The sequence below is a fragment of the Seriola aureovittata genome, chromosome 20 (genome assembly GCF_021018895.1).
Source record: "Seriola aureovittata isolate HTS-2021-v1 ecotype China chromosome 20, ASM2101889v1, whole genome shotgun sequence".
Taxonomy (NCBI): Eukaryota; Metazoa; Chordata; class Actinopteri; order Carangiformes; family Carangidae; genus Seriola; species Seriola aureovittata.
The window spans coordinates 11,867,599-11,885,889 of record NC_079383.1 but is presented as its reverse complement, the minus strand read 5'-3'; the positions used below and the strand labels follow the sequence as shown (position 1 = coordinate 11,885,889).

Here is an 18,291-nt window from a genome sequence, read left to right as displayed (position 1 = left end):
GCTATGACCAATTCTACACATCAAACAAAGGGAGTTAACAGATAAAGACCTTCTTCGAACAAAAGTCTGTTACGTTCTGGAGATGGAATTAACTAAAGGGGAAACTACTGTGGATCCCAGACAGAGGAATTGAGCTGTGTGAGAGGCAAAATTAGAACTATAGTCTATCTTGGGGCAGGCACCCCAGTGTTTCACCTGGTGCAGCTCGTGCCATTTGGGCTTAGTCTTTGCCCCGGTGGCCCAGGTTCATGACCGGCCCTTTGCTGCATGTCTTCCTCTCTCTCTCTCCCCAAACTTCCCATCTCTCTTTCAATATGGCTGAAATAAAGGCAAAAGCCTGAAAAATAACTTTAAAAAAAGAAAGGTACCCTGTCTGTTGTTTTTTTATGCTATGTGCATTTGTGCATTTCCTATCACTGATCATTTGGCACCCAAGACACCAAGGTGTATCATAGTATCTTTCTTGTCAAGCCAAGGTGAGGAATGGGCTCCCTGCCCATGCCTTTATTCCTGAACAGTAAAGATAGACATATCATATTCATATGGCTTAAATTTGTATTTTCTAGCTATAACATTGTTGTTGTGACCTTCGGGCCACCATCACCTCTCCATCGATGGCTAAAGTAACTTACACTGATGTTGCACTCTCCGTCTCTATAGAAACGGAGCATGGACTCCCTGGACTGCCTGGTCTCCCTGCAGCACAAGCTGCGGCATCGGCTTCCAGGTCCGTCAGCGCTCCTGCAGCAACCCGACTCCTCGCCATGGAGGACGAGTGTGTGTGGGCCAGAACCGTGAAGAGAGGTATACATACAAGCACCCACACATCTTCCACATTTATACATGTATTCACATGTAGTAATTAGAGCAAAGAGATCCTGTACATGCATGTCTGGAATTGTGTGCATGTGAGACACAAGAAAACAGCAATTTTGCTCCAAAATTTGCAACCTGCAGTTAGGATGTATGACTTTGACTGACTTTTTCTTTTCTTTTTTTCCTTACACTTTTGTCCAACTTTGTGACAGCCAATTATGGAATGAGTGGGATAGGCCTGTGCTTGGGTAATTATCTGGCTTTCACACATAGACTGAGTCTGAGTTTTGAAGCTTTGGAGGCTTTGGCATAGAATAATCGGCTTTTTAAAGATGTTTGTGTGGTTTCTAGGCAACCTTCAAGGCCTGAAAAAACAATCTGTTTCCCAAGGAGAAACTATGTGAAGAAGAACAAAGACACATACGCAGCAGCCCAGGTTGAGAAGGTCAAGAGATTAAAGTTAAAGTTTTATGCGTCTCTCAATTTATTCTGGTTATCTGAAAGTTTAGTTCAGCAAGTGCCAAATCAAAAAAAGGACTGAGGAACGCTTTGACAGCATCCATTGTGTTTGAAAATTTGACGACGGTGGTTATATTATATTATTCCACTTCCATCTTAATAAAGATTGGCGTTCCATAATGAACTGAGGCATTCTGTCTTTGTTCCCCCCAGTGTCTGTGTTACCGATGCTGATGTGTTTCCTACATCTCCTGCCATTAACCAGTGGTGGAGGCAGAAAAAGTGCAAATAAATACAGTTCAGAGTGCACAGGAAAGGAAAGAAGAGAAATAAATTGTTACCAATTGTTACCACGGCAACAGAAACAGCATCACAAAGGACGAGTAATTGGATACGGCCTTCAAGGATGAACCTTATATTACATCCTTTTTTTCCCCTCCTCTCTCTGCACTTTTTCATTTCCTCTCTGTCTGCTCTAACCTCCCACCTTCCCTTTCTGTTACTTACTGATGCTCCTGGTGGAGCAGTCCTTAAAAAAAGGGCCGCTCCACCAGGAGCTCTGAGGAAAATATATGGAGTGACCAGCACAGACCAGTTACTCATGAACCACACCAAAAAACCACTGGCTGGTACTAAAGACCATAGGAGGCCAGAAGCAGGTTTTGCCACCCCCTCTTTTTCTCTCTCCGAGCTTTAATCTCCTTTGTTTCATCTCCCCTTCCTGCTCTCAGTACTTGCTCTGTTCAGCTATTTAAAACACCTTAGGCCAGTTAGGAGCCAGCTGTGAGGGCTGGAAAAGGATTTTTATGAGGGAGGAATGAGAGGAGTGAGTGAGTGAGTGAGTGAGTGAGTGAGTGAGTGAGTGAGTGTGTGTGTGTGTGTGTGTGTGTGTGTGTGTGTGTGTGTGTGTGTGTGTGTGTGTGTGTGTGTGTCTGTGTCTGTGTGTGTCTGTGTGTGTGTGGGAGAGACAGAACGAAAGAGAAAGAAGAGAGTCAGACAAAGAGATAGAAGGCAAAAATGTGTTAACAGATGAATTATGCCATGTCAGATTGAGTCTCTCTCCGAGGGAAGGAAAGATAAGATGGAGATGCTAGAAATTTTGTGTGTGTGTCTGTGTGTGTGTTCAGTATGAGCATATCCAGGTGTGTCAGGAATGTATATCACCAATTAAAAAAAAACAGGAAAACTTCAGCCCATGTAACAGTGTCCAAAAAATTCCACCACATCTGTTGTTTATAGTTGCCCATGTGTGAAATAGGTAAAGTGTTCTTTTATCGGCGCAGCATGAAAAGGACTGGATCTTTATCAGCTTTTTCTCACTGAATAATTCTTTAAATGCTGTGAAAGGTTTTTATTTTATGGGGCACAGGCCTCCTTTTGGAGGTGTTAGGTGCCTGCAATAAGTCTCAATACACACATTGTTCTTCCCATGTTGCCTCAAGTACCTCATTTGGATGAATGCATAGGCCTTAAGTTAAAACATGCATATGGTGTGTGCTAACATGTACACAGACACACATATTTACAAAAGCTTAAAAGTTTCTAAGACCAAACTAAGCCTCCTCTCTCACCTCTCGGCTGCTTCCTTTGTAGCCAACAGGCTTCCCATAAGTTTGGCCCTGATTGTTTGCAGCAGGCAGAGCTTTTAAAGATAAAGCAAATGTTCTGAAACCAACCGTGCACAGCAGTGCTATGGGCTTAAATCTGGCTGGTTAATGCCTGCATTTATGAACCTTCTGTTGGTATTTCCCCCAGCAAGCTGACATGGTCCACACTGCTTACTCAGCCTATAGTGAGTAATTAGCAGAGGTTTAGTCTGATCAGCTCTGTGCGTTACAGTGAGAAGAAAAAAGTATAAGATAAGATGGAGCAAAGCCACTGACTTGTCTGAGATGATTACAGTGTGTACGATGAAGATATTGAAGCTCTAAATCTGCTTCATATTGATCACAGCAGTTCTTTATTGTGCTGTGGTGCAGCGCGAGAATATATTGTGTCTTCATGCAACCCAGCGTGCATGAATGTCTCCGTGAGTGTGTGTTTGTACATCTTGCTCCTTCTCTCAGGCATTGGCTTGATTGTAATCCACACTCTTCCTCACTTCTCCTCCCCACCGTATCATCCCACTACAAGCATGCAGATTAGTAAAAGTGGAAAAGAGCACACTACTCTAAGGATTTTTGCAACCAGGGTATACAGAATGTAGCTTTTGATTTGCCATGAACAATAGCAGAGTATTTGGGAATAGTACAATAGCAATATCCAGCCTCAGCGTCTGGAGGAAGGGTTTAAAGTTAAAGCTAGTTTAGCACAAGAAGAGTCGGTTTTCCTCAAAAGGAAGTCATGTGCCAAAACACAACAAAATAGCAATAAAAGCAATTTTATAGCATGCGTAAAAGTTATAAAATAAATTATATGGCTCTAATAAGGCTGGCAATCGTCTGTCGTTATTGTATAATGAGGACTGAGTAATTCAGTATTTTAGACATCGCAGTAATCCTGTCTTGTTAAACGATGTAATTAGAGATGATGCATGTATCTTTGTGGCTTTTTTAATAGGCTGTGTCAATGAATTATGCAAAATGCATAGGCACGTTCATTACGATTTGAGATGGAATTTTCTTAGATGTACTTTTATCCAACACTGGCCATTACACCACATACACACACACACACATACTAAAGACCTGTCTCTCTTGGCTTGATTCAATCAGATGTTCAGGCTCACAGTGCACCATGTTCTCTGCACTCCATGGCCACATCAAAGAGATGTGTTGGGTTTGTAAAAGTTTGTTTTAAGTGAAGTTTACATGGTTTCGCAGACATCCCTGTCTTGTGGTACAGACTCTTTGTAGCTATTTCAGTTCAGTGGCAACGTTTCAAAAGTGTGGTGACGTCTTCAGAGCTCTTCACGTATAATTTTAGTGTTCTATCATTTAAAGTAGCTATTCCATTTTCAACAGACAATTCAAAAGACACTGTCATACATGATTTATATGCACCAAGTATAAATGAAGTTCCATTGTCAAAGCTTCCACATTGGCTCATATTGCTTCCTTATTTACACCATGTAACCACAGTATACAATCTAGTTATTACATAAAGCTGCAGTAATCTTTTTTTTCATTGATAATATATATATATATATATATATATATATATATATATATATATATATATATAATCACTATGTGTGATGTAAAAGGTGTCATTTGTAGTGACAAACCCCACAGATAATTATCACCTAACTCTACAGCTCCCCTCAGCTTTAGTATTTTAGCACCTTTCAGCTCATTATCATGGTCTTCTGGTTGAGTCTCTCAGTTCTTGCCAACCTCCTCTCATCTGTTTATAGCCAGAATGCTCTGAAACCCGCTGTGCACTAGCTATTTAGCACCAAACGGCTGATAGACGAAGTTAGCTGCTGGATAAAAGCTAAAAGGAGAAAGAATGTTGAACTTGCGTACATTGGTCGGGTGGCTAAAAACACAACTTCAAATGGATGCTATGTTTGTGGCTCTGCCGGATGTGTAAATACACAACTGTTCACTAATATTTCCCCCCCTAACAGCTTTAGAAGGTGCTAATATGTTTTTGTTGTATATTTTTAGTATGTATTGTGTTAACAGCTCGTTGCACTGCCCCAGACGTTGCCCAAAAAATCAGTTAATGCAAAGGTTTAAAGAAAGGTTCAACAATTCAGGAAATACCCTTATTTGCTTTCTGCCGACTCCTCAATGAGAAGATTAACACCACTCTTATGTCGGTACAGCAACTTGGAAGCTACACAAGCCAGCTATCGTACTCCAAAATTCAATTTCCTTTAATTCCACATTCATTTAGGTGCAACGAAAACGGAAAAAATTTCATGACTTCTTTAATTCTTTTATTATTTTTCTTTTTCATTAGATTTCTTCTTGTCTGAAATTGCCCTTCCTTTTCTTCTCTGCTGGTTTTGTGTTTTGTTCTTCTCAGGTCTCTCTTCTCCTGATCACAATAAGACTGTCTGATTAAATAAAGTTGCATTCTCATCCCCTGTGGTCACTGCTCTTCCTTCCCAGGTACTGTAATGAACACCTGCCCTGCCCGCCTCATGTCTACTGGTCGGCCTGGTCGGCATGGGAGCGCTGCACTGTGCCCTGTGGCGGAGGCATCCAGTCACGACACAGAAACTGTGAGAACGGCAACGACTGTCCCGGGTGTGGTCAGGTATGTCACACGAAACAATAGCTCTCACATGCACCATCCTTCTATCCGTCTTCCTCTCAGTCTAGTCATTGTTTAGGAACTCAGGCTAAGCCATTTGATGCGATGAACAGTGAGCGGTGATGAAATTGGAACATCTAACATGACTAAATCCCTTGGCTATATTTATACAGTGGCAGCATTCATCAGATTTATTACCAAGACCTATTTAATACCACACACACATACAGTAATCACTCCACATATGAATAGGCTTATTTTCCGCCACAAAGCTTTCTTCAAAGCACGGATGATGCAAAGAAGTGTTGAAATACGAGCGCTCTCCTTGTTGACAGAATGATCTGATGCTCATGTTATTTCTGGTGCTGTTTTCACACACACACACACACACACACACACACACACACACACACACACACACACACACACACACATACATACACACACACACACACACACACACACAGTCACACTCCCTCATCCACAGCCCTGGTAAAAATAAGTGAGAATGAACATGATAGCTGTACCGTCTCGTGTCCCTCTCAGAAATGGATTCAAGAATATGGGTCAGGGTCTTGTGGATGCATGGGGCCCTTGATGTGTGTTTTTGTTTGTTTTTTCTTGTATGTTTGTGAGTTGTTTGCCATTTTGATATAAAATTATAGTTGTGGGTGGTTTAAAGATAAATCTAAGATCATTAAACATCACCTTTTTAACCTGGCTGGTTTAGATTTAGGTTTTAGAATTAAGATTATCATCAGGATTACAGACACATAACTTATCCTTGATACTGTTTGTGCATTTATGTAAACATGGATTTTCACTGTTTCTCAGTGTATGTGTGTTTTGTTTTTAAAAAATCGGACAAATTCGGGAAAAGCATTCAACCATCCAAATCACATTTAGCTGAAAAAGCACATCCTACAGGTTGTGTAACGGTCCCAATGAAAAGCTAGATAATACACTGCCAGCAGTTTGAAACAGCCCACACAAGGCCTCGCAACCTCCAGAGCATATATAGTATCTGATAATTGCCCATGACACATTAGTAGCTGCAGAATACCCAAATGAAAAGACTGACCTCACATTAAGTAGCAATTTAACAGTCACACCATATCATCTACTGCTGCACGTACCTACCAACTTTCTCCCTCTCTTACACACATACTCACACATTCCCATCAGATGGCAGCTGTCTTATTTCTGTCATTGCGCAGCAACCATTATCCTCACTGAAGCATCCTGGGAATTCAGTAGCATTCCTGGAGGAACTCTCAGTTCACAAAAGGAGAGTGATGGCAAGCACGAGGGAATCTCAGTGCCTCTGTCACTGCTGTTTCCAAAAGAGAAAGCCTGTCTTTAACTGTCAGTAGTTTGGGTTATTTATTTTTTTTATTTATCCTCAGTTTTGAGGCAATCTAGGGCTGAGTGAGCAGGAGATTTTAGAGATAGTTTTTATTGGTGTCAGGGGAAGGGACTGTCTGGTAGTGATTACAGACAAGGAGGTGACATACTAGAGAGAGCTGAGTCGGGTCAGTGCGAAAGGTCAAAAGAGCACCTTGTGTAAACTCAGTACTCTGTCTGTCCATTTCACCCACACCCTCTCCTTCTTTTCACTGTTGCTCTTGGACTTTAACTTTCTATCCCCTTTTGCTTTGTTTTGTTTTCTCACCAGCTCCTTGTCTTCCTAAATTGTGACATGGACTTAATTGGGGCCATCTCAGCCACCAGAGTCGTAATTACATGCAGACTTCACAGACACCTTCTCTTTCCCGGGGAAGACTTTATTTGGACAGCTTGGCTAACTTGTATTAAAGCTGCATATTTACTCAGATTAAAGAAGCATTTGCTGCCTTTCATTTACAGCTGTGATAAGGTGCTTAATTGCACAGCTATTAATGTAGAACAATTACCTCAGTGCACTTAAAGCCACTAAAGAGGTGCAGCTTAAGCGTTTGAGACAGAGGACTATAAAATTCCAAATGACATCCACATTTCCAATGGATATACTGATAAATGAATTTGTATTTCACAGTTAAAGATCAAGGATGATGGGAATATGTTCATTTAATTTCATCTAAGGACCCCCCTCCCCTCACAAAAGTGAAAAGTGTGATGGAGTTCGTTTTTCATGTGCCATCTGTCTGTGTTCTCTTCCCCCGGACAGATCCATGTTTAATTAAACAGAAGGAGACCACACACACACACACACATAATCACACACACACACACACACACACACACACACACACACACACATTGTAGCTCCTGTCATCACAGCTATGTTTTTAGCTCAGACACCCTACCGAGACCTGAAAAGCTGAACACTGTGTATGACTTAGACATTGGTGTGTGTGTGTGTATGGACGTTGCGCATTCATGTTTACCTGTCAGGATTGATATTGCTGCAGCCTCCTGTGGTCAGCTCCAGGCATTTGCCAGACATTAATAGACAGCGATGAGCTAACATCTGCTGGATGTTTTACAGAGATGTCAGGCGGAGAATTCACAAGAAATACTAACTTTTGGAAATTTTTAAGTGTAGAAGATCGACTGACATTGGTGATACCAGCCTCTTGCAGCGATATAGAAGATCAACATTCCCAACATGCTATAAAGTGAAGCTGTGAGCAAATAATCTATTCTGTTTTTACTTTTTTCTCATTCTCTTTGGATCCCTGAAGCAAAATTTTCTACACTTATATCTCGTCCACAGGGAGCTCACTGCAGAGTCAGGGACAGAATAGCTCGATAGCTAGTAGAGATTCAGGTCAAGGACACTTAAATTTAAACAAAGTGTCTCCACTCACATGCACCTCGGCTACCCTGAAAACAAAATGTTGCCACATGCATGATTAGAGGAACTGACTCTCAAAGTGCTTTATTTCCACCAAACCTGCTATAATGTTGCCCCGTGTGTCATTGCCTTAAGTCCTGAGGTGCTTGGTGCCTGATTTTGCTGATCTAAAAGGCCACATGACAGTAACTTCATCAGTCTGAGCCCCGGTCCATGCAGCGCTGCTCCATCTCTCTCGTTTAACTGTATCTGCATTACAGGTCCGAATCCCCCAGAGAAACCAGCGAAATCTGGGCTGGAAATAAACAAACGAGGCTCTGGTGTCCCAGCAGCGATGTACAGTTCTGTACCTGGAGCACAATACTTACAGTGCTCTTCCCCTGTGTGGTAGCACAGTGAGACAGCCATGGATGAATTGAAAGAATTTGTCGTCCCAAACACTGAAGCAATGAGTCACTATTCATTAACAGGTCTTCTGGGGAAAAAAAAGCTATTAATACAAACAATACAACCATTTTATTACAAAATGAATTGTAGTGTTTGCTAAAAGAAAATAACTCTCCATGTCATCCCTTTTGATGCAGTTCACACACCAAGCGTATGGCAAGTTAATAGGAAGATCATTATTGTGACAGAAAAAATAAAAAAGATCCATTTACTTTTTGTTATTTATGGTACAATCAACATAATTGTCAGATATTAGAGACCAACAGCTTGATGTCCCTTATATATAATCATTATTTAATCAGGTAATATTGTTGAGATCAAGATCTCTCTTACAACAGAGAAGTGAAAACAGCAGATTAAAAGAAAAGAAAAACAACAAACATAGCCAGACAAAACAAAAGGACAAATCTATACAAAGAACATATATATATATAACCATATAGCGCAGTCAGTGTTGAGCCACCACTGGCCACCACTGTGTACCATTTTAATTAAATCATGCACTGTGTCTGATCACAATGCAACAAATCATGGTTTGTTTTGAGCTTTATTTAAAACATAAGTTAGCAAGTAGTTCCTGCTCCACACCAAGTGGCAATCTCTTGGGCTGCAAAATGAGCTGTCACCTCAGCTAATTCAGGTACATGACCTCTTGGCCGGGTTTGTAGTGCTGGTTCCTTTTTTCATGTAAAGATTTAAAAAATGATATGGCTTGTTGTGCGGTTAATTGAGTAACAGAATGTGAAGGCGTCTGTGCTCCTGTTTTTTTGAGGTGAGTGAAATTCTAGTCTTATTTCATTTGTGTTAGCACCAATTAGCAGTGTGTGCGCTGTTCATACCGGCTTGTTAGCTTAGCTCGTTAACTAGCTAATTAGCCACGGTGACCTCACAAAACACAGTTTTGGCCTTGTGAACACAATGTTTCGGGAACTCCTCAAGAGTATCCTTTAGCCGTTGGTTTGCAGCCATATTCTGATTGGGTAGTTGGTTTGCAGATCTATTCTGATTGGTTGGTTGGTTTGAAACTGTATTTTGATTAGTCATTTGGTTTGTAGCTGTATTGTGGTTGCACGGTTTATATTCTGATTGGTTGATTTATAGACGTATTCTGATTGTTTAGTTGGTTTGTCGCTGTATTTTGATTGGTTGAATCGTACCTGTATTCTGTTCGGTTGGTTTGTTGTTGTATTCTGATTCTGATTTGTAGTCATATTCTAATCTGTTGATTTGGCTCCCCTGCTGAACATTTGACACTGAAGAAATCCTAACCAGCAGTAGATGACTGCAATGACGATAATTGAGGTGAAGAAAACCCACATAATCCCATGCTACTTCACAACATCACCAAACTCCATCTTTTCTTATTGTTTTGATTGAGAGACCCCTATTGGCAGAAAATTACATAGTGTGCATTTAATGTTAAAGAAAATGCACTGACAGTACATATAAAGAGCTACAACAGTTGATGGCACGTTGGTATTTTTCTTTAATTCCTAGTATTACATGAAAGACATAGATATTTTTCACTGTGGTATTTCCTGTTTAAAATAGTAAAGTACATCAAATATCTCTCATATACAGATATCAAAAGGAACCATTCTACTCTGCTGAATGGCACATCTTGACTCTGCCTCTCACAGTTAAATAGAAGTCAAATAAGAGCTATGCAAAAGTGACGATGCACAGAGGTGCTTAATGATACTGAGAGCTGTCCTATTTACCTTCGAGGAGCTCAGTTGTGCAGCTGTGCTGTGAAATGAAAGTTAAGTACCCAGTGTTTGTGTGGGCAGATTGATGTGTGAACATACTTGTGTGTTTTTGTACTGTTTAGTGTTAGTTATTGTGTCTGTGCTTGCGTGTGTGTGCACTGGTGTGTAGCCAGAAGACCTGCTCCTGGCCAACAGCAGGCTTCATTATGGAGTCAGGCTGGTGGGGAGACAGAGTGAGAGAGGAAATAGCGTTTGACAGAGTGTGTTTTGGTCGGCGCTGCTAATTGAACTGATGTGTCACGGAGACTTGAGGAACATTTGGCCCCCATCTCCACAGACTCAACCACAACAGATAAAGATGTAGGCACTGGAGAGGATTAGTCACTCTCACATCTCACATCTGGACCATTCCCTTAAACGTTAAAGGGTACGGGTGTGTATATGCGGGCATCAGCATATACATCATCACATACGCTTTCCTTTCCCTCTCACTATCTCTCTCTCGTGTCACACGCACGTACAGCTCGGTCAGTTCTATAAGAGTATAATGGGTGTAATGATGGAAGGAGGCTTGAGAGGCATGGCTCCTTATTATTCACCTCCCACAGCTGGCCAGACACCACAGAGAGCCTTTTGTACCTACACACATACACACACACTCTCCACTTCAGATACACATTCATAGAAGTCAAGATATACAATGTTTTTCACCCTCCACTCAACATATATACATTCTTCACTCAAAGATGAGAAGAGAGGCTGAGGGTTTATACGTCTCCAACACTCTATAGACACTAAACTGACACACACACACCCTCTCTATCTCTCTCTCTCGTTCTCTCTTTCTTTATTGCTTTTTTTTTGCTCTTCTTCCCTCTCAACTTGTATCCCCTCAGCATATAACACTTAAAAAGTAAGCAGAAAGGTCTGTGGATGGAGACTGAATGAGATAGGAGCTGCCTGAATCCATAACTCAGCCATGCATAAACTTATAAACATGCACGCACTTCACATACACACACACACACACAAATCAGTGCCAAAGTGCCAGACTAAAGTCAAACTTTCCCTCATCGTCAAGTTGACACTTGCACACACACACACACACACACACACACACACACACAAACACACACATACACACAAACAGCCTGACCGCCGCATCTATACTGACCAACCAGGCAGCTTGTTTGTGCAAGGCAGTAAGATGCTATCAAGCGTCCTTCCACCCACTCTCCTGAGCTCCAGCCAGAAACACATTACAGTGTTGCCAGTCTCAGAGCAGCTGCCTGTTAAAGGTGTTGCACAGCATAAAATCACTGCTCTCCATTTGCCCATAATGCATATCACTACTCTAGCCAGGGGGAGCGTGGATATGAGTTGAAATCAGCGGACTAATTGAATCCAATTTTGTGTTCCACATGCCACTTGTCACATTCGACTGCTTTCCGCCATGTTTTCACTTTTGGTTGATTTCTCTGAAATTGAGCAAAATGTGAGTGTAGCTGAGTGAAGGAGTGCAGGAAATGTTTCCTCTTTTTTGTTGTTTTTTGTTTGTTTGTTTGTTTTTTTGTTTTTTGTTGTTTTATTAGCTCACCATCTCAACTGGAAAGAATGATATTAAACATTTAAACAGCTCATTTATCACAGCTTTCTTTTCTTTTTTTTGCCTAAATATTTCAACAGCGAATCAAAGTTTAATTCAAATACGGCTCCTTCTTTTTGTTCAGATAATCACATTTACATAACCAACATGTTCTGTGTGTCAAAGATGACCTATTCGCTGCTCTGGTTCACCGTTATTTCATGTGCTTGTGGGGGCATGGGTGTGTTCGGGTTTTGGATTTTTATGGGAAGAGCTGGACTGATGTTTATTTTACATCCTTGGGTCAATTTTTAATGTATTATTCAAAACATGTAAAAAAAAAAATTTCCACTCTTAAAACAGGAGGGGCTGTTGTTGTTTTTATCATTATGCCAGATTTTGTATTCACATCCGTAGTTACCATAACAGGGCTCTTTTTAGTGCAGTAAAAGACAATAAACTGTCCGCCATCCTTCAGAATTGTTATGGATGTAATATAGTTAACAGTAGGGGTCTTCAGCCCTTTTTTCACATCATGGACCCCCAGGTGGAACAGGGCTGATACCGCTGACCTCCACCATGTCTTCATGGCATTACATCACCATCCCATTTCATGCATTCAGTCTATTAGCTTAGCAACCAACGTAATTATTATTATTCAAGAATTTTTAATTTAATTTTCGAATAAAAATACCAATAAACAAATGAATAATTAAGAGATAGCACCCAAGTTGTACATTTAACAATTAACACCGAATGTAGCTCTGTTTCGCTTCAGGTGTCTGTGTTCTGGTCACATTGCCTTTCCCCTGCACTTGTCTTTTTCTTTTCCCATTAATTGATTTGGACGTCCAAATTACTGCAAATATCAAACACATTTGAAATTACATTTGCACGGTTCTCACTGACCAGCTGTATATCTATTTTATGTTATTGATTACACAAATAACTCTTACTCCAAGGTCTTTAGCATACATTTACAATTGTAAACCTTCAGACTGTCCACAGTTGTTAATTATTGTACTTTTTCATTTTATTTAAGTAACTGCACTATGTAATTGTAAATTAAAATGCTATTAACAATTCCAATTTTGTGATTTGCCGCTAAATTTTTACTGACACTCTACAATTCCCACAAACTGGGCACTGGTCCTCAATGCTTTTAGCTTGTGACCGCTTAAAATGAAACCACCCCATCCCAACCCCACATCCCAAATAAGTCACAGAGCTTTTGATGTTACTTCAGTCAGTGGGACATCTCTATTACACATACACTGACCACCTTGCTGCATATACATTAGCTGTGTTTGATGTGAATGCCTTCGAAGACCTTGAATGAGGTTTAGCTTTAAACCCAGTAATTATCTCCTCAGCCCTCTGCATCGACACTAATCCTCAGAGAGTACAGGGAGAAACGCTTACCAGACAAGCCTCATTAAATATTTACTGTGTTTGGCCACCATCAACAACTCACACAACAAACACCCACAGATCGTTTGCCTTTTTCCCCCTAGTTCGTGTCATGTGTTGCTTTTCTCTCGCTTTAGGCTGCGGCGAGACACTGAGGTGGACTTCTTTTTTTTTTTTTTTTTTCCTTCCTCCGTTTTTCTACTGGCTGATAATCATAGATTGTGGGCTGGTCTGTGATGCGTGATGATGTTAAATATTAATGTCTTGAGATGATTACAGAGCTAGATGGAGAGAGGCAGGAAGTGCGGTGGTGGTGACACCCTCATTCATCACGGGGCCCTAACAGAATCTAAATCCTCCCTGTGTTTTTAACCTTGGCACCCCGGGGAGGAGAGGCAGAGAGAGTGAGGGAGAGGAGGTGAGAGGAGGAGACAGAAAGGAAGGCGTATAGTGGGAGACAGAGAGAGATGAAACAGTGATACAGAGGGAAAAAGAAACAAGGGGAGGAAGAAAGAGAGCTGACACAAAGCCAGTTATGAACAGTGCGTGAAAATGAGGGTGAAAGAAATATAAAGATAGATAGATGAATGGAAAGTGACACAGAGAGAGAGCATGAAAGACGAAGCAAGATGGTGAAAAATAGACCTGCAAACTGTATAATGTAATGTGCTCTTCTCAGCTGACCTGTCAGCCTATCCCATGTGACAGGCTGACAGATGTGCAGAAAGGAACTCTTATCTTATTTTGTCAAGGTCTGGCAGTCACTCAAGGCCTATTCAGCATAAATAAACAAGTGGTGAGGAAAATGGCAGCCGTCTCACCTTCTCCTCTGCGGTGTCATTTTCTCCAGACGTATCACTACCTCCACCTCCTTATTTATTTAGCTGGGCACAAAAAGGGTCCAGAATGCCTATTACCAACCAATTATCTCCTTGAGTCATATCATCAAATATAGCTCTATAGTAGAAGCATAATAATTTTGACCAGTGGTCCAGATTGGCTGAGGGAAGTGGAGGGAAAAATATATACTTATGGCACTTCTGAATGAGACTCACATATCATATTGTTCGAGCTTCAATGCTGTATTATTCATTTTTACTGCCCAGCTCCCAAAGCCAGATGCATATGAGAGAAAGGGTTGCCATTATTGCCTTCTTTTCTCTTTCCCCTTCACTTCTTCTCCTCTCTCTCTATTAACTTCTCCCTGGCACACCCCCCCCCCCCCCCCCCTTCCATTCCCCTTGGTAATAAATTAAACTTGACCAATGACCTTTTCTGCCTGACTTGTTTGCTTCTTGCCATGTTTAGCAAGTGGTCTGATGGGAATGTGTCCTTCGTCAGTGCGTGCTGGCAGAATGACAAGCTATGTTGGGGACAAGCAAACAGGGCTGGGTTGGTTTGTAAGGATTTTTTTTTTTTGGAAGAGGGGTGAGTGGCACTGGACCCAGCAACATACAGTAAACCAGCCAGAACTGGCATCAAGAGGCTTTCAAGGATGAGCGACAATGAAAGCATTGAAAAGGCTTTTTATTTCCTCATAAAATAAGCTGTTTCATTTCATATTAGTCACTGCTGAGAATTTCAAAAGCTATTGTCCCATCCATTATTATGCTTGGGAAATACACCAGAAATTTCTATCTGAGCTTGCTTAATGATTGCTTTAATGCTTTGTGATTATCTCTTCCTACATGACACATAGCAGGTTCACTTCTTCAAACGTACTTGCAATGAAATAGACCAGAAGCTCTACAATAACGCAGTGAAATGTTTCCATCTTTGCGCCTGCAGGAGTACCAGTCCTGCAACACCCTGCCCTGTCCTGACCTGAAGAAGACCACTCCCTGGACTCCCTGGACACCCGTCAACATCTCTGACAACGGCGGGCACTACGAGCAGCGTTTCCGCTACACTTGCAAAGCTCGCATCCCAGACCCCAGCCTCCTGGAAGTGGGCAGACAGAGGATCGAGATGCGCTACTGCTCCAGTGACGGATCCACCGGCTGCTCCACTGACGGTGAGGCCAGAGTGGAAGAGACAGATGGTTTCTTTCCATCTATCTCAGCCTCTGGATGTTTCTGTTATCTCACTCCAATTGGCTTTCTGCGTCTCTGCAGGCTAGTTACTGGCCTTCTCGCCTCAAGCCATTCCTTCTCTTCGTGTGTCTGCTGTTCATTAGATCTGTCTTTCTTGCTCACTCAAACTTTTCCTCTCTCCATCCTGCAAAAGTTAAAGGAGCACCATCTTAATCAGCTCTCATGTTTATGGTCCCATCCTCATCAGTGGATCAAAGCTTCAGACATGTTAATGAACTTCCAATCCACAAATCCGATCAGCAGTTTACAACTAATTTTAGCTCATAGACACAGAGACACAAACACACACAGATGCACGCACAAAGTTCAATTACAGTCTTGCACAAGCACACACTCTTTATCCGTCATCCCAGATATTTCCTTTGGCCTGAGCGGGTGCACCACACAGTCTCAGTCAGCCACACCCGGGTGAATTAAATGCTGTAAACGTCTGTACAAACAGGCTGCTAATTGACAAGTTGTTTATGTTGTCAAGTGGAAGGAGGGGAGACAGGCGGGGTGGCACCACAACACAGCAAACAGACTTCACATACAGATGCATCAGTTAATGTTTGTATATAGTTCGCTGCCTCAGAGGGAATAGCAGATTCTTTTTGTAGAGCTTTTAAAGTTAGCGCCTGGCTAAGCTGCGGCGGCCTGACATCGCTTTGAGTTCATCTGTGTCTCTGGGTGGTCTCTCACTCACATGCCGACATGCTGCGGTAATCACCAAGGTTACCCTTAATGTACACTATCAGTGGGGTTTTCTGTCTGTTGATCCCTCTCTTCTTTCTCATTTCTTATTATTAATCTCTGTCTTTCCTTCAGTGCTGTCGCTTGTACAAGTTGTTCTCTTCACACTTTGAAGCAGACGCTTAAATGTTCCTGGAGGGTTTTAAATGAGCTCTGGCAGGCACAGAGAAAACCTGACTTCAGACTCAAAGCCTTAAGAGAGTGACAGCCACACATCCAAGACATTAGTGAACAAAGACTTGAGCTTTAATAGGTCTGTCTTGTTTCTGATTAGCGGGAGGAAGTAACACACACAATGTGTTTCATTAGAGGTTGTCACCAGAAGCCTGACATCAGATTAGCTTCAGTGTTAATTACACCAATTGAAAAGCGAAGGCTGCGGTTTCAGGAGTCACTTTTGGCAACGTGTCAGTCTGTGTTGTAGGATGTAAGCAGCCTATAGGCTACAGCAGGCAGATGGTGATGTATGAGTGGCACAGTACAAACTTCAAATCCACTCAACATCCAGTGTGTAAACATGGGTGTTGTTTTCTCATATCTGATATCAGGAAAAATGGGAAACACTGTTCACTAAGCTTATTGATGTGCAAATAATGTACCAGCAGTGCTGCAGGTTACATGGAGGTTATAATTTGCCTGTTAATAGAGAAAGACTTCATTATACACTCTCTGCCAAAGACTATCAACAGCAGCGATTTGTCATGATGCTGTTGCACTTCATATTCCACTTATATTGGCATTTTTGCTGTGATGTTAACTAATTAATATCACTACAGGCACTGCTGCTGCTGGTCTACATTCCCTCAAAGCATGGCTTTGTGAATAAAACTGAATGATTTTATATGAAATCAAAACCATATTCCTCCATTCACTTTTTGTAAATGTTCAGTGAAGCTAATTTCTCTTCATCAAAACTGTTTTACACAAAGATGTGGTTTTTCTCTTCATCAAAAGCTTTTGTACATTTTAGGGAAGAAAGTTCTATGTATATTTCTTCATCCTTGAAAAAAAGACAGTTTCACTTCAGTTGTAGTGTAGGCTTTGATTGAAAAGAAGACCTGCTGAGGTGTATATGGCCTCAGTGCTACTCTCCACTTGTCCCAGGTTGATTGTTCATCTCCAGACTTTGATATGATTCACTTCTCGAAGGAGTTTTAAGTCATAACTGTCAAGAAGAGGATTGACTCCGGTGATCCACTTCTTCATTTCTACCATTATCAAACTTGCCATCCATTTGGAGAGCATTGGTGTGTGTGTATATTTGTGGGTGTTGTGTGGGGGCGGATTGACAGGCATCTTTGCCAGCTTTGTTGGTGGGTGGAAACGTGCGTCTGTCTGTGCGTGTGCATGCATGTAGGTGTGTGTGTGTCTACATGGCATTTTTCCAATATGCCCCCACCCCCCACCTACACTGTCCGCCTCTCCTAGATGCATGGGGAGCCTGAGCCTCAGGGACAGCAGTTAACTTTTCTTAAAGCAAGAGGCCATCACAGGATAATTACCACCACAGTGGTGGTGTGTATTGATGTCCACCACCTGGGCAGCTCCATGCACAACCAGGGCTTTTCCTGCGAGAGCTGCTATAAAACAGGTTGCCATATGAACAGTGTTGTTGTAATTGACTGTTACTCATTGCATATTAAAGACTGAAAAAGGAATTTGCTTTGCTAACCTAATTACTTATTACATTATTTGTTACTTTACCTTTTCAGCATTGCTCCATGAAATGCACCTTTAAACAGTTCCAAATGCTCAAATGTGTAGAAATATAAAACAAGACATTCTGGTTGCAATGTGGTTCCATCCTCAACTAAAGGCTTACCAAGTGAATGTAGGCAACGCCAACATTGGCTAAGTTAGCGCATGTCACAGCACTCTATCCTCTGAATATACAGGGAAGAAATGTATTTCAACCCTCCATTAAACTCACAGCAGGACAGCAAACCAGCAAACCCCCAAATTGTTAAAGTAATTGAGCATTACTTGGATTTGTAAACCGAATATAATAGTTTAAAAATTTCAATCCCTTACTAATAC

General features: G+C 41.5%; 1 protein-coding gene across 3 annotated transcripts in view; it reads left to right on the top strand.

Annotated features, from left to right (window-relative positions):
- The window catches only part of sema5a (sema domain, seven thrombospondin repeats (type 1 and type 1-like), transmembrane domain (TM) and short cytoplasmic domain, (semaphorin) 5A), a 120,891-nt gene that overhangs the window by 82,804 nt on the left and 19,796 nt on the right, over positions 1-18,291 (top strand). For all 3 annotated transcript variants that reach the window (XR_008826113.1, XR_008826112.1, XM_056364314.1), the window contains exons 14-16: positions 661-804; positions 5,337-5,484; positions 15,218-15,443. Coding sequence is in view for 1 of the 3 variants with exons in the window: in XM_056364314.1 (XP_056220289.1) it covers positions 661-804; positions 5,337-5,484; positions 15,218-15,443 (518 nt within the window). In the remaining 2 variants the exon portion in view is untranslated. The remainder of the gene's footprint in view (positions 1-660; positions 805-5,336; positions 5,485-15,217; positions 15,444-18,291) is intronic.